The sequence below is a fragment of the Primulina eburnea genome, chromosome 7 (genome assembly GCF_022965805.1).
Source record: "Primulina eburnea isolate SZY01 chromosome 7, ASM2296580v1, whole genome shotgun sequence".
Classification (NCBI taxonomy): Eukaryota; Viridiplantae; Streptophyta; class Magnoliopsida; order Lamiales; family Gesneriaceae; genus Primulina; species Primulina eburnea.
The window spans coordinates 396648-415448 of NC_133107.1; the positions used below are offsets into that span (position 1 = coordinate 396648).

At 35.6% G+C, this 18801-nt stretch overlaps 5 protein-coding genes across 7 annotated transcripts; 2 read left to right on the top strand and 3 right to left on the bottom strand.

Annotated features, from left to right (window-relative positions):
- Nucleotides 1-473: 473 nt before the first annotated feature.
- On the bottom strand, nt 474-3737 carry LOC140836270 (uncharacterized). 2 transcript variants are annotated; one of them, XM_073201661.1, is made up of 9 exons: nt 3527-3737; nt 3338-3438; nt 3112-3207; nt 2619-2723; nt 2392-2496; nt 2019-2157; nt 1572-1687; nt 1438-1494; nt 474-896 (listed from the first exon to the last, which is right to left on the bottom strand). In XM_073201661.1, the coding sequence occupies exons 1-9, from the start codon at nt 3660-3662 to the stop codon at nt 813-815; spliced, it is 939 nt and encodes a 312-aa protein (XP_073057762.1). In that variant the 5' UTR covers nt 3663-3737; the 3' UTR covers nt 474-812. The 2 variants fall into 2 exon arrangements, with proteins under 2 accessions (XP_073057762.1, XP_073057761.1); XM_073201660.1 differs by having other exon boundaries at nt 1572-1696.
- Nucleotides 3738-5316: 1579 nt separating this feature from the next.
- On the bottom strand, nt 5317-6728 carry LOC140836274 (transcription factor MYB35). The gene is made up of 3 exons (XM_073201664.1): nt 6453-6728; nt 6249-6378; nt 5317-6048 (listed from the first exon to the last, which is right to left on the bottom strand). The coding sequence occupies exons 1-3, from the start codon at nt 6700-6702 to the stop codon at nt 5415-5417; spliced, it is 1014 nt and encodes a 337-aa protein (XP_073057765.1). The 5' UTR covers nt 6703-6728; the 3' UTR covers nt 5317-5414.
- A 1339-nt stretch (nt 6729-8067) lies between these two features.
- On the top strand, nt 8068-9231 carry LOC140836275 (thaumatin-like protein). Its single transcript, XM_073201665.1, has 2 exons — nt 8068-8173; nt 8323-9231. Exons 1-2 carry the CDS (start codon nt 8110-8112, stop codon nt 9045-9047), a joined length of 789 nt encoding a protein of 262 aa, XP_073057766.1. The 5' UTR covers nt 8068-8109; the 3' UTR covers nt 9048-9231.
- Nucleotides 9232-9986: 755 nt separating this feature from the next.
- Nucleotides 9987-12844, bottom strand: LOC140836273 (auxin efflux carrier component 8-like). Of its 2 annotated transcripts, none has more exons than XR_012119054.1 (6): nt 12243-12844; nt 10866-11046; nt 10697-10782; nt 10453-10610; nt 10282-10354; nt 9987-10202 (listed from the first exon to the last, which is right to left on the bottom strand). XR_012119054.1 is itself a non-coding variant. In XM_073201663.1 (6 exons), the coding sequence occupies exons 1-6, from the start codon at nt 12751-12753 to the stop codon at nt 10136-10138; spliced, it is 1080 nt and encodes a 359-aa protein (XP_073057764.1). In that variant the 5' UTR covers nt 12754-12844; the 3' UTR covers nt 9987-10135. The 2 variants fall into 2 exon arrangements, 1 of the variants encoding a protein (XP_073057764.1); XM_073201663.1 differs by having other exon boundaries at nt 10282-10358.
- A 1540-nt stretch (nt 12845-14384) lies between these two features.
- LOC140836271 (probable pectate lyase P59) lies at nt 14385-16292 on the top strand. Its single transcript, XM_073201662.1, has 3 exons — nt 14385-14717; nt 14960-15641; nt 15735-16292. Exons 1-3 carry the CDS (start codon nt 14509-14511, stop codon nt 16206-16208), a joined length of 1365 nt encoding a protein of 454 aa, XP_073057763.1. The 5' UTR covers nt 14385-14508; the 3' UTR covers nt 16209-16292.
- Nucleotides 16293-18801: the final 2509 nt, after the last annotated feature.

Consider the following 18801-nt stretch of genomic DNA (forward strand, 5'->3'; position numbering starts at 1 on the left):
TATTCATTTTTATACATTGTTCCAACTCATTTTATCTTTGTTTTATCACATTTATTATTTATTTCTCACTCTTCTCATACATAACACCAAAAGTTCTCTATATGTATAAAAGATACCATGGTCCTTGATTTGGATAGACGTATAATCCCGTGGCATGAAGTTCACAATTAGTACAAGGTTGAAACTTTAAAGTATTCTTGGAAAGCCAAACCACGTAGGTACTGTTTTGGGTTGGGTGGGGTGAGTCCAAATTCCAAATACTCGAGAGCGAATGTTTTTTTGCTCAGAACATTTAACTTGACTTTTGGTGGGTGAGACGTGAATTTATGCACACAGATGCTACTATTGCTTAGCATCACGATCACAAACCAAACCGCATTTTACTCTTCGGGGCTTATCGGGTGGGTGATGGATTTTTTTTTATGAGAATGTAATTTGGCTATCTGAAATATAGAAGACGCAACAATCAGTAGTGACTCAAACAAAGAACCGACGAGTTTTTCCTATATGAAGCCAATCAAATTTGTTATACATCGTAGGAGTATTGAAATTATTATTTTTTTCTAGAAAAGACATAAACCGATATATCACCTGCAACCCATGAGGCCAAATAGTCGTCAGTAGACACCAAGGGGCGATCAATTGATTGCACAAGTTATGGGCAGCGGTCATTGGCGGATTTACCCTAGAAACAATCCGAAGCAGCAAAGTCTGATCACAGATCCGAAATAGATTACATCGCCACCATCAAGCAAGATCAAATTCAACCATGTAACCATTTCGATTCTTGCCAATCCTTCTTACAATGGTAGTCATGAGCGGGGCTTGCTCTTCTTTTGTGCCCATGTTGGGCCATATATGGCCAGATGTGTTCTCCCAAACCTCCGATCAGCTATCTGCGTTTTTTAACAACCAAATGGTTTACATTAAGAAGAAAAATATACACACAAATGAAGCTTCACATATAAAGGGCCGAAACATGAGTAGCTCTGCATGACAAACATATGGAAACAAATCAATGATCTAGCTTGCGTTGCTTGTAATTATCGAACTCAGATCGGAGCTCAACATTCGTAAAACTTATTTTCGACCAAAATCGATTCCAAATTATTTTATTGATAGCTTGTGAATCACTCACAAACTTTAATATTCGTCTTAACATTATTTCAATAATTGGAGCTTCTAGTTAATAGAGCCGAACAATTAAGTTCAACGGAATCAGCAAGCTTGAATTTGAACTCTAATTCGAGCTTAATTCTAGTCCAGAAAAGTACATCTTTTGAGTTTCAAGTAGTCCAGAAAAATTCGAACTTCATCTCGAAAAATTGAACAATATTTGATTTGTTTACATCCTAAATACAACACGGGAAAGGAAATACACTTAATATTGAATCTAATGAGACATGTGACATACTTTAACAAAGTGGCAAACTTTACCTTTACCAAGTGCCCACATGAATCCAACATGTCGGTTCTCAAAGGATACTCAACCACCTGGAAATGTTGGTACATAAATAAAGAAAGATTGTAGGAAAAAAAAAGGCCTATAAAACAAAATTAACCCAACTTACTATGAAGGTATTCTCTCCAACTAGAGATGATTGAGAAATTTGATCCATCAAGACTGAATAATCAACAAGCATATACGGAGGAGTAACGCTAATGTAATCAAAGACTCCATCTTTACCTGCAGTTACTACACATCAAATGCATGAAAACTCTACACAAAAAGTGTGTTCCATAATAAAAGTGTAAAAAATAAATTATTAACATACAATCTGAAAAATTCCAACTAAGAAACAATCAAAATGAGAATGAAACGGGGGAATTAGAGAACCCCCTGATGTGATAGCTAATATTCAAATCATGATTTAACATTTTCGCATCACACTCAATAATAGAAAAATTATGTCTTTTTTTTTCTGGGTATTTTTACTCTATTACAAATCTAGAAGCTGGAACATAATCTCACATCCAGCTCAATTACATAAGAGAGACCAAGGAAGGAATATATCCACCTACAAATCGTTCTGCATTTCGAAAAAAGGTTTCTACGCGGACAGTATGAATGACTGATACGTCAAGAAAACCAGTTGATTCTAAATTTGGTCGGAGAACATTCGAGATAACCCAAGGATCCATTTCCACGAAGTGCACCTATAAATCACAAATAAACCATTAAATTTAAGACAGACAAGCCCTAATCAAGGCAAATAGACTTAGCAAAAGAGAGTCCCAAGTGAACTGGCTTGGTTAGTACTCTGAAATCTCTCAAGCTTAATGGTTAAATCAGTCAACAAAAAGAATAACATTCAACTCCAATGCTTTATTATCATTTTATTAGCTTCAAGAAAAAGTTAAACAAAAGCTCCATCATAAGTGAAAACGAACCTCAGAGCAACCTCTGCTCATAGCTTCAATCCCAACAGATCCGGTACCACTATACAAGTCTAACCATCGTCCAGGCCTCAGATATTGAGGAGAGCCTCCAGCTGCCTAATATTCCAACGGTTTAAATGTACTAATTGATCAGAACTCGTTGTGTTTCATTGAAAACAAGTAAAAAAATGAAACCCTTTCCATGAAACACAAAACATTCAAAATCATAATACTACTACCTGCAATATACTGAAAGTTGCTGCCTTTACAACTTCCATCATTGGCCGCACATCTATACCCTTTGGTGAGAGCAACTTTTTTCTACGAGCTGTTCCTCCAAGAACCTGAAAACCATCATGGTCTATATGAGACTCTTTTTCCCGGACGACTTCAGGTGTTTCTCTTATATCTTAATTTGATTTTTCAAATTTCACCACCACATAAAACAAATGTTCGATCTTTTCATTTAGGATCCAAAGCTAATGTTTGGCCAGACTGATATTTATACTATTCTTTCAAATTGTCAACCAGCAGGTAATTTCAAAGTTTACGTTTACTTTTTTTTTTAAATACTCTTTGAAATGCCAAAGCTTAACTATATGTCACCCTATGCTCTTTCCCTACCACAACCAAACTTTTCCTTGAAAAAAATTGAAACCGTTCGAGTCTTTATTTATTTTTAAAAGAAATAATAATGAACACGAAACTCTAAACAGCAAAAAGATCCCGAACCTGAAGCAACTTGTGAGTCTCCCGGGAGGGCCTAGGCTCCTCCTCTACAGATATTTCCTTTCCATTTCCTGTTTTTCCCTGCTCCCTTCTCTTAATCTGAAAAAATGACAGAAATTAAGGAAATAATCCAAACGCACTTACAATTCAAAACACTCGGCCAAAGAATGACAAGAGGAATAATAATAATAATAATAATAATAATAATAATAATAATAATAATAATAACCTTTGAAGTTTGTTTGGTCAAATAATCATCAGGATTAAGTCCGTACTGTTCAAGAAATTCTCTCTTCTTCTCACTGTCAACAGTGTTTCCACTCCTTGATTCTGGTATAGCATCGAAACACAGTCAGCTCATAATTGTTGCACAGATTCTTGATATAATGGGTACAAGGAATAAGAATCAGAAACTTACTGTAAGATAAGGTAATTATGAATGGACAGCGGCGAGCGCTGCTGATTTGGGAGAATTGAAATCTGAGAGGAGGAGAATTGGGGCCAAACAAATTAACTTCGGCAACTGGAATTATATGAGATGAAGGAATCGCCATTGATAATCCGTTCGTTCTCCGCCTGATCTAATGGAATTGGATTATTTGTTGGGCCCACATTAAATTAAGAGAGAACGAATAATGCTTGCTGGGCTTATTATCTGGTGGGTCATTCTTGTTAAACCGGGCCTGCTATTCGTTGTTCATACGATTATATTTTTTTGTTTTAAATTGAGAAGTTCGCCCCAAAAATGTTTTATAAAATACATAAATTTATTTATGTGTTGTTAAAAAAAATAAAATCGTTTTTGAAAATTTCATATATAAACACCTCGTCAAACATTTCTATCAATTTAACCATACTATTGCATTTATAAAAATATCATTTTGGATCTTTCTTTTTTCATTAACAGAAATAGTCTCACAAAATTGATTAATGAAGATTGATGAATCAATCTTTGTCACCTTGACGCCCGCCCTCATGATCGATCAATTGTTTACTTGCTAGAGTATCGATCTTCTCTTTTATTAATACTCGTACTGAAGATCCAAAAATCTGATCGACGAGCATATCGAAATGAAATTTCATTCAATCTCGCGGGTTTCATGTATTAGTGAAGTGTGTATGTTACGGCTAGACACATCAGCCGTGATCGAGATTATCTGAGCTTGAATTATTGAATTTTTTAGGCCACATTAAAATTGGGCCTGGTGCCTCTTGAACCTGTTTACAGCATAAGATGGAAGGAAGCCTAAAATATTCAGTCCTGATTACTAACAACTTCGCTTCTGCATCAACGGAAAAAAAAAAAAAAACATTGGCTGTTGAACACTGCAAGAATTTGAACTGATGAAGAACATGTTGTTCCCTTTTCGTTGAATTAAGTAAGGTTGGTGCCAAATTTTTGTGGGTATGAAATATTTTCTTACCTAATTAGTTTATGTATGCATTTAAATTGGAATATTTTTTTTACATGAAGTTCCTGAGTTTCTTTCCGAATAATGCCTCGAATTCAAGCTCAAACATAAACAACAAACTAATACAAACGCACCATCTTACGTGCATGGAAAAAGATAGGCATGTCGAAGTGTCTATACAGCACAAGAAACAGAAGGGGATGGACCGAGGTTGTATTCAGGATGCGTGCGATCTTAGACAGCATGCGAAAATTGAAGAAAAACTGCACCTTTGGCCCTTATTTTCTGATCCTGAAGCCGATGGATGATGCGCCATAGAATCATGACGAGTCGCAGAAGGGATCGTGTTGGAGATAATGGGGTGGTAATTGAATTCCGTGGAATTTTCAGGGGGCTTGAAATTTGGAATCTGAAGCCTGTTCTCCCAGATCCTGCCGGAGGATCCCTGTCTTCGGAACGAGTACGAGGATCTCTGTAACGTGTTCATCGGAGTGGAACATAACCTTTACTTTGTGTTTCTCTCTTTTTCTTGGTTTTTATATTTTGTTGGAGTTTGATGTGTATCGCTAGTCCCTTTAACTAACTTAACGGTTTTGTTATATATTTTCTGTGGCCTGTTATTTTCCTTGGTTGGTGTTTTTTAAATTTTATTATTATTATCACGATTTCTTCTTGATTTCCAATTGTGTATTCAAACCCGATTATTGAGGACTTTAAAATATATATAATAACGAGTAGAGCCAAACATTCAAATTTCAATTCATTAAAAAAAAAGGATATTAGTTCACCCGGATTGCATGAGAGAATTCAAATGTTTCACACAATTTTGAACGGAAAGTTGAAACTTAACAAGCAGTAGTGACAATTCTCCACCTGCTACAAGTTGAAAACTACTCAGTAATCATAATTTTCGTCGAGGATGTGAGGAAACTGGAGTCTCATTTCACTGTCATGAGCCAAAATAGAGTCCACAAACGAATCTGCAGAATGCGAGGTGACACCGGAAGAACATTTCGCCATTAAGTTCTCCTCACGAGATACACTGTGTTCCAGATTTTCCTCTTCAGACGCAGCAGAAACAGAACCATAATTTAAGGATAATGCCTCCTCATACTCAGATTCTTGAATTTGATCTGTGTTAATGGATGCGAAGGGATCTCCATGAAAATAATTGTTACACAAAAATGAAGAATAAGGCGCGATCTGACCATGAGGTGTCCAGCCAAATGTATCAGAAGAAGAGGAAGCCTCAGTGAAATAACTTGGTTGAGTTATTTCTTGATTTACGACTTGAAATGGATATGGGCTTGTAAGATTGGTTTGCGTGGAATTGTGAAGGAAAGAGTTCATGTTTCCAGAACCAGGAATGCCGCTGATTTTTCCATACTCATTAAAAAGCTGTGAGAAGGGCTTATGGGTAACGGGATCGATTCCCATTTTAGCCAGTTTTTTCTTTAGTTTCGTGTTCCAGTAGTTCTTCACATCATTATCTGTTCTACCAGGTAGACGCCTCGCTATCAGAGACCATCTGCAAATTATATAAACCATAAATATTACCTTTTAGTTTATCACTAACCAAGAAAATCATCCAAAAAAGAACCCTTGTCTAGACAGATCGATATTAAAAAAAAAAAAAAAAACATTTCTCATATCCATTTATTCGACATCGGTTATTCTAGGTGCAGGTAACGCACAAGTAACAAAAACATTTTCTCAACAAAAGGGTACCTGCTACCAATGGTTTTGTGAAGCTCGAGAATGCGTTCTTCCTCTTCCGGAGTAAAATTGTCATGTTTAAGATCTGGCCGAAGATAATTAGTCCACCTTAGTCTACAGCTCTTCCCACACCTGTTAAGACCTATACAAAAGCAAGGTAGAACTCGTAGCCTGGTTGACCATCAAGATTTCACGTACAAAAGGAAAGTAATTTACCAGCTTTCTGAGGGACTAAAGTCCAGTTCCCGATTCCGTGGCTAGCCACATATGCAAGAATCTTTGCATCTTCTTCAGCAGTCCAAGGGCCTCGTTTCACATTTGCTTTATCACAGCATCGTGGCCTCCCCATTGAATTGATGTAATCGCGATGTGATTTCCCAAAGAAAAGTTTTGAAGACGAGACATTTAACAAGCGAGGGAGCATGAAATGCATGTAAATGGGCTTCCGATTTAACAACAATCGCATGATTTCTTTTTTTCTTCTTTCAATCAGAAAAAAAATTTTAAAAATTGCAAGACATGAAAAATAAACCATACAAGTCTCTCTCTCACACACACAAGCAAGCTCATACTTCTTGACTCCAAAAATATTACTTCAGTCGGTTCGTATTGGATGAATCATTTTGTTAAAGCTTACAGCTAGCACTGGCCATTTACAAACTAGCTAAATGGCGGAATTGTGTGCCAGAAAAGGCAAGTTAAAGTCACATTATTTTCCATGGAATTACGTACCGAGCTTTAGATCATGTCATCAATTGTCAACCAAAAATGTAAAGGAGAAAACAAGGCCACCTCCATCTAATGATGACTTCGGATTCACCGGTTTATATAGACAAGATCAGAACAACATCACCATTGATAAAATTTCAAATAAATAGCTCAACATGCATGTTGATATTATGATAACCTCTTTCATTTATACACACCATCATAGGCATAGCTCTTTCACTAATCTCGGCAGCGCGGCCTTCTTAAGAAACATGCCAGAATTCATGTGCGCTTATTAAACTCTTTAAGCTCTTGGCGGCCACCATAGGCTTATGCAGCTAATTACCTTTAGCCTACTCACACAAATTCAACCGCGTCAATAAAAATCAAATCCTCCTCTTTTATTTTCAGATAGAAGAAATCATAGTGCATTCAGATTTGATTTAACTATGTATTTAAGAACGTTCAATCTACTAAATCAGGTCCAAATTGAATTCTTCGCACTAGCTAGAGATCTAAACAGAAGAGATTGACATGTTTTTTAAAAAGAAAAAATAGTAAAGTAAAATTCAACAATTTATAAATTGAAATGACCGGAAGAAGATAAGAGAAATGTAGGGAAAAAAGTGTGTAGATATCTTTTTATATATGATAGCGGGTGATGTGTTATATTTTATTGATCAGATATGATAATTATAGATAAACAAAATTATAACCTAAAATTAATTACTCACGTGTATTATAGTATAGTCTAGATAATTTTGTTTGTATCATTTTTAAATATAACATTTTATAATAATCTAAAAGAAATATAATTATTTAAAAAAATAAAGTTTTATATAAAGATAAAACAAAATTGAATTAATTTTTGAAATGTTAGAAATTCGATAAGAGATGTTATAAGTTATAAAACGAGCTACACATGCATCTATTAAAATAGACTATTATAATATATGTATTAAATAAAAAGAGCTGAGGGTATTGAGAAACAAAAAAGTTAGTTACATGTAAAATGATTTAATTCTCACCTAATGTTAAATTCGGATAATATAAATAACGTAGAGTTAAAGGGTCTCAAACTCAGTACTTGGAGTATAATCAATCCAAGGAGCTACTCTGCATAAATTACGTACAATGCACCCAAAACACAAAACTTGCACACACAATGAAGTTGGGGGGAGCATCTTTCAGTTTCTCTCTTTTCCTCGTTTGCCACTACCTCTCAGCTGGTATATATTACTCCACCATTTTGGAGACAAAATCAGAGGATATATACTGATTTCATTAAACAATTAAATTTTTATTTTTTTAGCAAAAAGATACACGTACGTCGCTGCCATAAAATCTATCTCCTAACCCATGTTTAATATTCTTGCAGGTACCTTACAAGCACAAGCTTCTACGTTCCATGTTAGTAACAGATGCTCATTTCATATATGGCCAGCCACAGCCTCTAACAAAGGCCATCCTGTTATAGCAGATGGAGGCTTCTACCTCCCATCGGGCAAAACTCATAGATTCCATGTCCCCGGAGACTGGACGGGCCGAATCTGGGCTAGAACCGGCTGTGATTTTAATTCTTCCAACCAGAAGCCCGGTTGTGAGACTGGGGATTGTGATGGAAAACTTGCATGCAACGGTTCTATAGGCATCCCTCCTGTCACACTCGCCCAATTTGCATTGCAAGCGGACAAGAAGAAACCAAATTTTTACGATGTTAGCCTGGTTGATGGATATAATCTACCCATTTCCGTGTCGACAAAACCAGCGGATACGAGATGTAACATCAGGGGTTGCAGTCAGAACCTAAAAGCAACGTGCCCCATGGAACTCCAAGTCCTCAACAGGCATGGGGAAGTTGTTGCTTGCAAAAGTGCTTGTTTGGCATTCAATCTCGATACATTTTGTTGCAGGAATGAATATGGGAGCCCTCAAAAATGCAAGCCGAGTGTTTACTCTAAATTGTTTAAAGAGGCTTGTCCCTCGTATTTTAGCTATGCATTTGATATGCCTACTCCTATGGTTAATTGTGGGTCGGACGAGTATGTGATCACCTTCTGTCCTGAGAAATGGGGCGGTGAACACGTCAGGTTAGATGAATAGTACTGTCGAGATCTCAGTTCATTAGTTACATGCATGTACACGGAAGACCGACAAATTTATAAACAATAACATTGTATACGTAAGAGGATGGAACATGAGATCATCCGGTCAGCATAAAACTAGCTAGCTCTGCTCGATCGTTAAAAACCAGCAAGCCTATGAACCATTAAAGAAAAAGAAAAAGTGGGAAGCTTTTAAGTAGTAACAGGAAACAACCTCAGTCCAGACAATTAGCTTAGTTATTAATATATATTTACTCGCTGATTCGGTTTATATTTATAATAAAAATTAATATTTTTGTTATAAAAAATATTGTTTATTTATGAATTCTTATAATATAAGATTTTGTGATTCCTTTTACGAAGCTAACATTCTCCATTGCGTATATTATTATTAAAAGTGATATATTACATTCTTTTGCATTAAATCATCCAAGATTCAATTATTTTTCGGACTAAGATTGTGTATACATTTAATTGATAAGATTATTTTTGAATTTATATCCATGTGGTTGGTTATAAAAAATTGAAATATAATACATTTCAAAATATAGTATATATAAATTATAATATACAATATACTAATTTCAAGGGAAAAAAGAACTTTATATTTTTAAATATATAATATTCAAAATGAAGTTTAGAAGTTAAAATTTATAAAATAAATAAAAAATTTATCTTTAATTTCAATATCGATGGCATTGGTTTGGTTACATTTTTTATTATGGTCTAGAAACGGGATTCATCATGAAAAGAAGAATATTGAGTTGATCGTTTTGCTTGTTTATTATGACCGATGGGCGATGGGTACCCTATTTGATTTGGACAACTCCTAGGTTATGCAAGTACACAAAGCCGAGTCTTGTGATCAGTTACTCTTTCAGCCATCATTGCCATGTTTCTATACTTACTATGAATAGTTTTTTATGAAGCAAGTGGTATCAAATGTGTGCCTTTGGTTACTAATTAATCAATTCTAAAAACTGTATCCTTTGAAAACTAAGCTCATATTATCAATCAAGGCATAGAGTTCATGATTATTCGAATGCATATCAAAAAATCTTCTGCAGTTGCCAGCAACACCTTGCTTTATAAAGCCAACATGAAGTAGTATGCTAATCCAATTGGAACAGCTATCAACAATCCGAATATCACCCTACAAACAAAAAAAACAGAAAAAAAAAATTCAAGCTATGTATAGTTTAAGACAATAGAAATGCTGAAAGTATAATTACCCTGTGCTCAGTATATCTGGATGTCGGTTATACTCTTTGGCAAATACAAATGGGACTAAACCTTGAGGTAGAGCTGCCTTGACCATCGAACAAATCATTTACGTTAGTGTCACATTTCATGAAGAATAATCTTAAACTACGTGCTGACGGCAGGAAATGCTACTTCTTTACCTGCACTATTGCCACTTTGAACAATGTCCCTCTTAATCCTAGTATGGTTGATGGCACAGCCATGAGGAATGGCCCTGCTACAAACTTCAGGACCATCGCTAGTACTGCGTTTCGGGTTCCGCAGGCTATTAAACTTGCTTGTGATGCCATAAAGAGGCCTAACAAGTCATAAATTGAAGTATTTGAGGGCAGACGCTAGTTTTATGGGAATTGCATTGAAAATAAATACAAGTATAAACTGAACCTAAGCTGAACATAGCCATTCCTAGTCCTCCATTTGACAGTAGTGTTACCGAATTTTCAACTACTTTCGGTAGTTTTGCTCCCCACCTGCATCAAACAAGTCGTGATGCGAGGCTTGGAATCCGTGATATTGTTAAGAAAGTTGGTTTTTGGGTATATTCTTTTATTACCTGTAGTGTATGCTTGCCCATGTAATACCTGCCAAGGTGGCATGAGTATTGGGATTTCGAATAAGCTTTTTTCCTACTGTGGAAAGAATGAATCTTATTTTTATGTTCCTATGGTTTTTCATTCCTCCATTTTCTTGGTCTCCACTTTCTGGTGTTGTTCCTTGTGATGCCTCGATTTCTCCTTCAATGGTTTATTTCATGCTTTTCAAAATTGCAACAAATATATATAGAAAATATGACAGAATTGTGAGGGTGGTTGTTACATAAAATTTGACAGAATTTCCAGGGTTGTTAAATTCGCCTTGTAGCAAGGAGGAGGGCCCAAGATTCTCATTTCGAAAAGAGATTGTGTTCGAGTACCACTTATATGGGATTATGTCTACTTTATTATTAGTTAATTTTAATTAATTGTAATTGGTTATTTGACAGTAGTTTTGAATTATTTGTAATGGATTGTACTCTTTGAACAATGATGAAAACCACTAAAAAAAGTTTAGGTTGGAGACATTTGAAAGGATGATTCCAGTAAGTTGTTTATTCTGGTAATTCCACAGTGAAAGGCCTAATAATTTCATAGTTAGCTGAATTGATTACAAAATCTGTAAGCTTTTTTCTCTAAAAGTTGTTTGCAGTACTTCCACATAAGAAAAGAATGAAGAACAATTATTTCCCTTCTCAAAACTAACAGACCTTATACAAACTGGTGTTTTTCTATACCTTACACATGATATCTATGTGTGATGTTCTTTATAAAGAAAGATCAGTACTTGGAGACAAAGCTCCACAAGCACCTAGATACCTAAGAGTAGAAGACTCTAATTCTAGGATGATCTAATCTTTTGAGTAATAGCAGATACGCAGAGTCATCCAACACCAGATCTCTGTTATGCAGCTTAATGGAGTTCGGCAACATGCAAAGATTATTAAAATTGATCACGTTTGGGAAAAAGTTCTGATTATATTGTGCGATGAAATTGATTCCCATTTGGTATTAAAAATGAGATTTTGTGAACTGAAAGTTAATGAAATTCAAAAGTTAGCTCAAGGATATGATTGTCCAAAATCTCATATACAACTCTCAATAACTTAATTCAGTCAATGTGAATATCTAACCCATCTCGCTCACGCCCAGAAATCCACCCAAAAACTAACTCAAAAGATATAATTGTCAATTCACATGGGACATTTAATACACCCTTACGCTGTGGAATAACTCCACCCAAAAGTTAGCATAAAGGTAAGCATGGGCTATGAGATCAAAATCTGGTCAAAATCATTTTATTGTGTCCAAAACTTGAAACCTCGCAAGGAAAGACATGTAGTAGCTTGATAGATATTACTGGAATTCAATTGCTGCAATAAACATTCCGTGCCTACCTGCTGCTCGAGGTGAAGAAACATAACGGGAATCCTTATAAGCGGCATCAATCTCAAAAAGAACTAACAGAAGATTATACCAAATTAAGCTTTGTAGCACAACTATCTGGGCCAGGAGTATTGCTGCTTCGTCCCCGTACATAGCTCTTAATAACGGGATTCCTAAAATCAAGGTGTTGGGCAATGTCGACAGGGAAAGACCAGTTATGACCCAACTGAGGCTTCCCTCGGATCTTAGTTTGGCAATCACCGTGAGTATGATAAAAGTAACAAGTTTTTGAAGGAAATCAGCTGAAATAAGCTTCATGTTCATCTTGAAAGGATTGTTTGATGAGATCACCTGAAAGGATAAAAGTGGAATCGAAAAGTTTGCTACGAACTTGTTGATACCGGCACAGTGATCTGGTGTGAAAAGCTTCCACCATTTGATAGATAGATAGGCTGCAATGAGGACTACATATAATGGTATTATTGCAGAAATTACATGGAAGACATTGGCTAGGCTGATCATGGTTGGGATTAGTGGAGAGTGAGATGTAATTGTTTCAATATATGCTTATCTTGGATATGGAAGGAATTGAAAAGGTGGTAGATGACCTCTTTTCAGAGAATGTTGTTTAGTTATATATTTCATATATATCATGAGTTCCTTGGCAGAGAAGAGCCGTATACTATATTGTTTTCTTCTAGCTAGTCTTTTAATTATATATGGTCCTCCTTTTTTAATTAAATTTGTATTGCAAGTTCATCTGGTTATGTTCTTTTCGTTTGAGCTTCCAAGTTCCATCTTTTGAATACGAAGAATAAAGAAGTGAATTGCAAGAGAAGTCACTGAGAATTTGAGCAAATAACTACAGTGAAGAAAGAATTTTTTGCCTCTATGTATGTCTTCGATCGGCTAAATTGCTTTTTACTTTTAGCTTCGAAAACGAAATCTAAAACAATACGTTACTTACAATATCGTTTCCTTTCACTTTCCTGGTGTGGAAGGATTAATGAAACTAGCTAGATTTCAATTCGAGCTAGCTACAACTCGACCGCAGCTTATTATAACTTTGTTTTTTCAAATCAAATTTAGTAAAATAATGTAATATCTAAATTAAGGATATTTTTCTCTGGTTAAATATATATAGCCTTTTCTAAATGGGTTTTCGTAGAGGTTTAATGACCCATAACCAGAAAGAAAATTATTCGTATGGTTTGTTTTTAATTACCGTGTAATTTACTTAGCTATAGATTAAGAGTTGAAGAAAGGAATAATATAACGTTAATAAATTCACAGACCATATATATATATATTAACCTTTCTTCGTGCTTATATTATATATTTTATTTAATATTGCTTAATTAACAAGGTCGATAGCTAGCGTGCTTGGGATCATGTGCATGAGAATTAAGTAAACGAAATTTGGTAATTGATATTACTCATGCAATTGACTAGCTGTTAAATTTGATAAGTTAAATGCTCGTACAATTGGTACTCAAGCATATTTTGTATAACAACAATATTAATATGTATGAATATGAAATCATGTTCCTTTGTGATGATAGCAAGACAAAACGCACGTAATGATATTGCTACTGCGATTTTGTTATTATTATTATCATTATTAATGAAAAAGAAAATTAATCTATATACATGAAAAACCAACTGCTCGATCGATTATTTGGTAATTAGTTACGTACCCATCCTTCATTGGGTCGATTTTTATCGTATCATTTCAAACCGTTGAGTTAATTTATTTCAATTCATATAATTTTTAATAAAATTTAATCTTCAAATAATATATCAGCCGCTAATAATATTGACTAGTTAAGGTGCATACACTCACAGCTCTCCTCTAGCACGCACATGAATAAATTAAAGGTAACTAATTAATTAATCTGCCCAAAAGATTCAAGAGAAATTTATTTGAATAAACATGCATGCATGCACCGCCATTTATATCGGTAGAATTTATCTCGTTATTTTTTACTTCTTCATATTTGAACCTCAAAAAACAGTGCTACCACTAAAATGTGTGATCGTACATGCAACCTGTGGTTACCCTCTATCATCGCCATCAAGCAATTCTTTATTTAAAACTTATTCTTACAACACCATCACACATTCTTAAGTTTATTTTCTATATCCTTGAAAAGTAATTAAGAATCCCCAGCATTTTGAGAGTGGTTCGGTCTGGTCGATTACATCACATGTACAGGGTCTGAACCCGAAGAGCGAAAGGGTTCGGCCCCACTCCAGACCGGCGGCATTCGAAAAAATATGCCTAGCAACATGCGAGGCATTAAATTTAATTCGTTAGTCATCTTGTTCTTTGCTTTTGCTTCGATTCTTCCCACCCTGAGAGCTAATTTTGCGGAGTTTGATGACTTCTGGCAAAGGCGAGCCGCCGAGGCCTGGAATCGAACGCTGGAATCTTACGAGCAAGAACCACATAAAATAGTTAGCCACTTGAATATGAATGTCCACAGGTATATATCAGTTAAGTTCTGCATGTTAGGTTGGACCTTTCAGTGATATCTTCCAAAGTTACAAATCCATTTTTCAAACAAGTTTTGCCTTTCCATTCATCGCATGCACTATTCTTGGAAAATATATTCAAATTAACAAGTCAAATCAATCATACTTTCAAATAATAAAACATCACACCTATTGATGATCGAATATATTTAGTGAATATATATAATTATTATACATATATGTTTTTGATCAGGACATTAAAAGAAATAGGACTGGACCATCCGAGCTCAAAAAATAGCTCGAGAAGACTGCTAGGAAAGGGTTCCTACAGCGGCCCATGCCAGGCCACGAATCCCATCGACAGGTGCTGGAGATGCCAGCCCGATTGGGCCTCCAACCGGTTCAGACTCGCAGACTGTGGGTTAGGCTTTGGCTACAAGGCAAAGGGCGGAAAGAACGGGAAGATCTACGTGGTGACCGACTCCTCGGACAGCGACGTCCTGAACCCGAAACCAGGCACTCTACGCTATGCGGTGATCCAGAAGGAGCCACTTTGGATCATATTCGAGCGCGACATGATGATCAGGCTAACGCAGGAGTTGATCATGGAGAGCAACAAGACCATTGACGCTCGTGGGGCGAGGGTTCACATCGCTAATGGAGCCGGGATCACAATCCAGTTCGTGAGCAATGTGATCATACATGGGTTAAGGATTCACGATATCGTTCAAGGGAGTGGTGGCTTGGTGAGGGACTCCATAGATCATTTCGGGTTAAGGACGAGGAGCGATGGTGATGGGATTTCCATTTTTGGAGCCCATGATATATGGATCGATCATGTGTCGATGACAAATTGCTACGACGGCCTTATAGATGCGATCATGGGCTCGACTGGCATCACCATCTCCAACGGCCATTTCACCGATCACAACGAGGTACGTACTCGAAACTATTAAGTCGCGTGATTTTATAATTAGAAATCCAGAAGGAAAAAAAAAATACTAATAGATGGAGTTTGCTGCGTGCAGGCGATGCTTTTCGGGGCGAGCGACAGCCACTCTCAAGACGAGATAATGCAGATAACGGTAGCATTCAACCACTTCGGTAAGAGAATGGTGCAGAGAATGCCGAGGTGCAGATGGGGTTACGTTCATGTCGTGAACAATGACTACACGCACTGGAACATGTATGCCATCGGTGGTAGCCAACACCCTACCATTATCAGCCAGGGAAACCGGTTCATCGCCCCTCCCGAAAACCCTTACGCCAAGGAGGTGACAAAGAGAGAGTATTCGACAGAATCAGTGTGGAAACAGTGGACATGGAGATCAGAGGGTGATCTTTTCTTGAGAGGAGCATTCTTTGTTCAATCCGGTGACTCAAACTGGTCAAGCAAGCATCCCGAGAAATACGACCAGATATCGGCTGCTCCTGCAACGCACGTAGCAGAAATGACCAAGTTTGCCGGCTGGCTCAACTGCAGGCCGGGGAAACCATGTTAGAAAGAAATGACACCAAAAACAGCAATAGATCGATCGATGAAGAAAGGGATTATGGATAGAGCAATGTCATCTTAATTGTGTGCCCATCATTATTTACTTATTTATTTTTGTAATGAATAGAGTTAGATTGTTCGATCTTGATTACTTCGAATTTTTGTGATTTTTTTCTTTTCTATGGGTATGGATATCTATCTATGATTATTTTCACTTGTATATAGGCGGCGAGCATCAAAGGAAAAAACCATTAAAATAATGCATGGCCGAATCCTATTAATTGGTGACGACCTTTAGATTGAAGACATGTGGATGGATAGCCAACCAGATGAATCAATACCACACTCCATCTCCACATTTTCTGATCTCTCTTACTCCTCCCATTTCGGAAACTGAATCGTCCCATTAATTAACACATGACTCGATCCCAGTATTTCTTTTATCATTTTTTTGTAGTCTAGACTAGTTTTCTAGAAATATCATCCTCAATACTTAATATTGATTTCTTCGTTGCAAGAGCGTTTCGCTTCAGTTTGGCCGGTTAAACATCGAGTCTTCATTTTTCTTATTTCCCATATATCTATTTAATTTCTTACTTGATAAATATATATTTAAAAGGTCTGTTGTCCTAGTCAGATTCAATTATTTTGCCTTTTAATATCGGATATTGTTCATGCAATCAACAAAGTTTCTGGGATTAGGACCCTAATTGCGTCACATGACTAATGCATATTAAAAACACCCTAATTACTGTTCATACAATCGGAATTGACGACCCCTTCGAATCCCTGTCTCCTACGTACCCACATGTATGAAAAACATTTTAAATTAAATTCTATATCAAATATTGTTTTCAATAGACCCAGAATAATTTTTAATACATTCACTAGTACCTCAAAAAAATTTAAAACTAAATGAGTTTTCAAGCTTAACTTAATTATAATTAGAAAATTTTACAAAAAAATTATAATTGCTTTATTTGGCACCGATCGAAAAATAAAATAAACAAAGCGATAATTGAAGAAAAATAGTTAATATTTATTCCTATCAGTTGAATTTGTCCATATCAAAATATAAAAACCTTAAGCTTTGTCAAATGTGGGAATTTTTTATTCCATCAAATTATGATTTAAAAAAGAAAACAAGTGTAGAATCCGCTCTTTGAACAGCCCCATGTGAAAGTTTAAGCGGGCCCCTGGTTTTCCTTCCAACTCTCAGTCCAGTAGACCCACTGTATGTATATCTGTCAAAACTTTTTCATAGCATTACAGAGCACAAGTTTACTGTAGTGTGGCGTGGGGGAGCAGAATCTGTGTTCTCATCATCTATAAATATATATAAGAGTACGCATGTTCTGTTTCTCGATCGAGTTCCCTGTTTTCTTGGTTACAATATAATAGACGTAAAGGGCTGATCCAGGTTCCTGCCTCCGCGTATCGGCTGTTGCATATATCGCCCACGTGGTTTATCCAGTCTCCCGGCGTTTCGGGCCACTGGATTCGACAACCCAAAACTTAATTAAATAAGCTGAAAAAATTCATCTCAAGACTTACTGAAATGCAAAGGAAAATCTTTTAAGATCGACTAGTTCTCATCGGAATGGATTATGTATGAAAATTAAAAATGCAACCATTATATTTAAGAGTTTATTGGAACTAGTTAATTAAATATCTATTTTGACTTTTTCTCCTCTTTGACCTTATAATGCCTCCAATTAACGTATGTGTTCTTATTACAAATATAAACTTAATTTTTTAAAATATATTCAAAATAATATTCTTGGTTCTGATAGCTCCAAATTTGGAATAATATCATGCATACAATACAACAATAGGAGAATATCAGCACGAAGATTTAGTTTCAAATGTAAATTTTGAAAAATACAATGGTATCTAGGCTAATATGCTTTTTATATAAAAATTTTGACACTTTAACATTTATGGATTACTCCTGTAACGTGGTAAAATATTCATAAATTATAGTTTCAAGGTAGTTGAATTGATAGAATATGTGAATATTTTTTTTTTTACCAATAACAAGGAGTTCTTTATTAACACTAATTTTATCGACTAGTATGTTGTACATAATTTATTCGAGTGAATTAAATGACAAGCATGATTTATATATTATTTATTGTGTTTTCTTATTATACACAAAAAATAACGACTATAAATTTTATCTTATAAAAAATAAAAATAGTGATAAATATTGGTGTCAGCTTGTATAAACATTGACAAACCAATTATATTTCTAGCTAATTATATTCAATAAATGCTATATTCACGAGTTAATTATTTGTTTGAACTTACTAAAAATGAATTTCACGTTGAACGTCATTAATTTTTGTAATTGAATCCATTGAATTAAACTAATGGAGTTCTAAAGAAAAATAAATAAGTAGGGTGTCTGAAATTTAACTTAGAGTAAGTCTCATGTGAGACCGTCTCACGGATCATAATCTGTGAGACGGGTCAACCCTACCCATATTCACAATAAAAGTAATACTCTTAGCATAAAAAGTAATACTTTTTCATGGGTGACCCAAATAAAAGATCCGTCTCACAAATACGACCCGTGAGACCGTCTCACACAAGTTTTT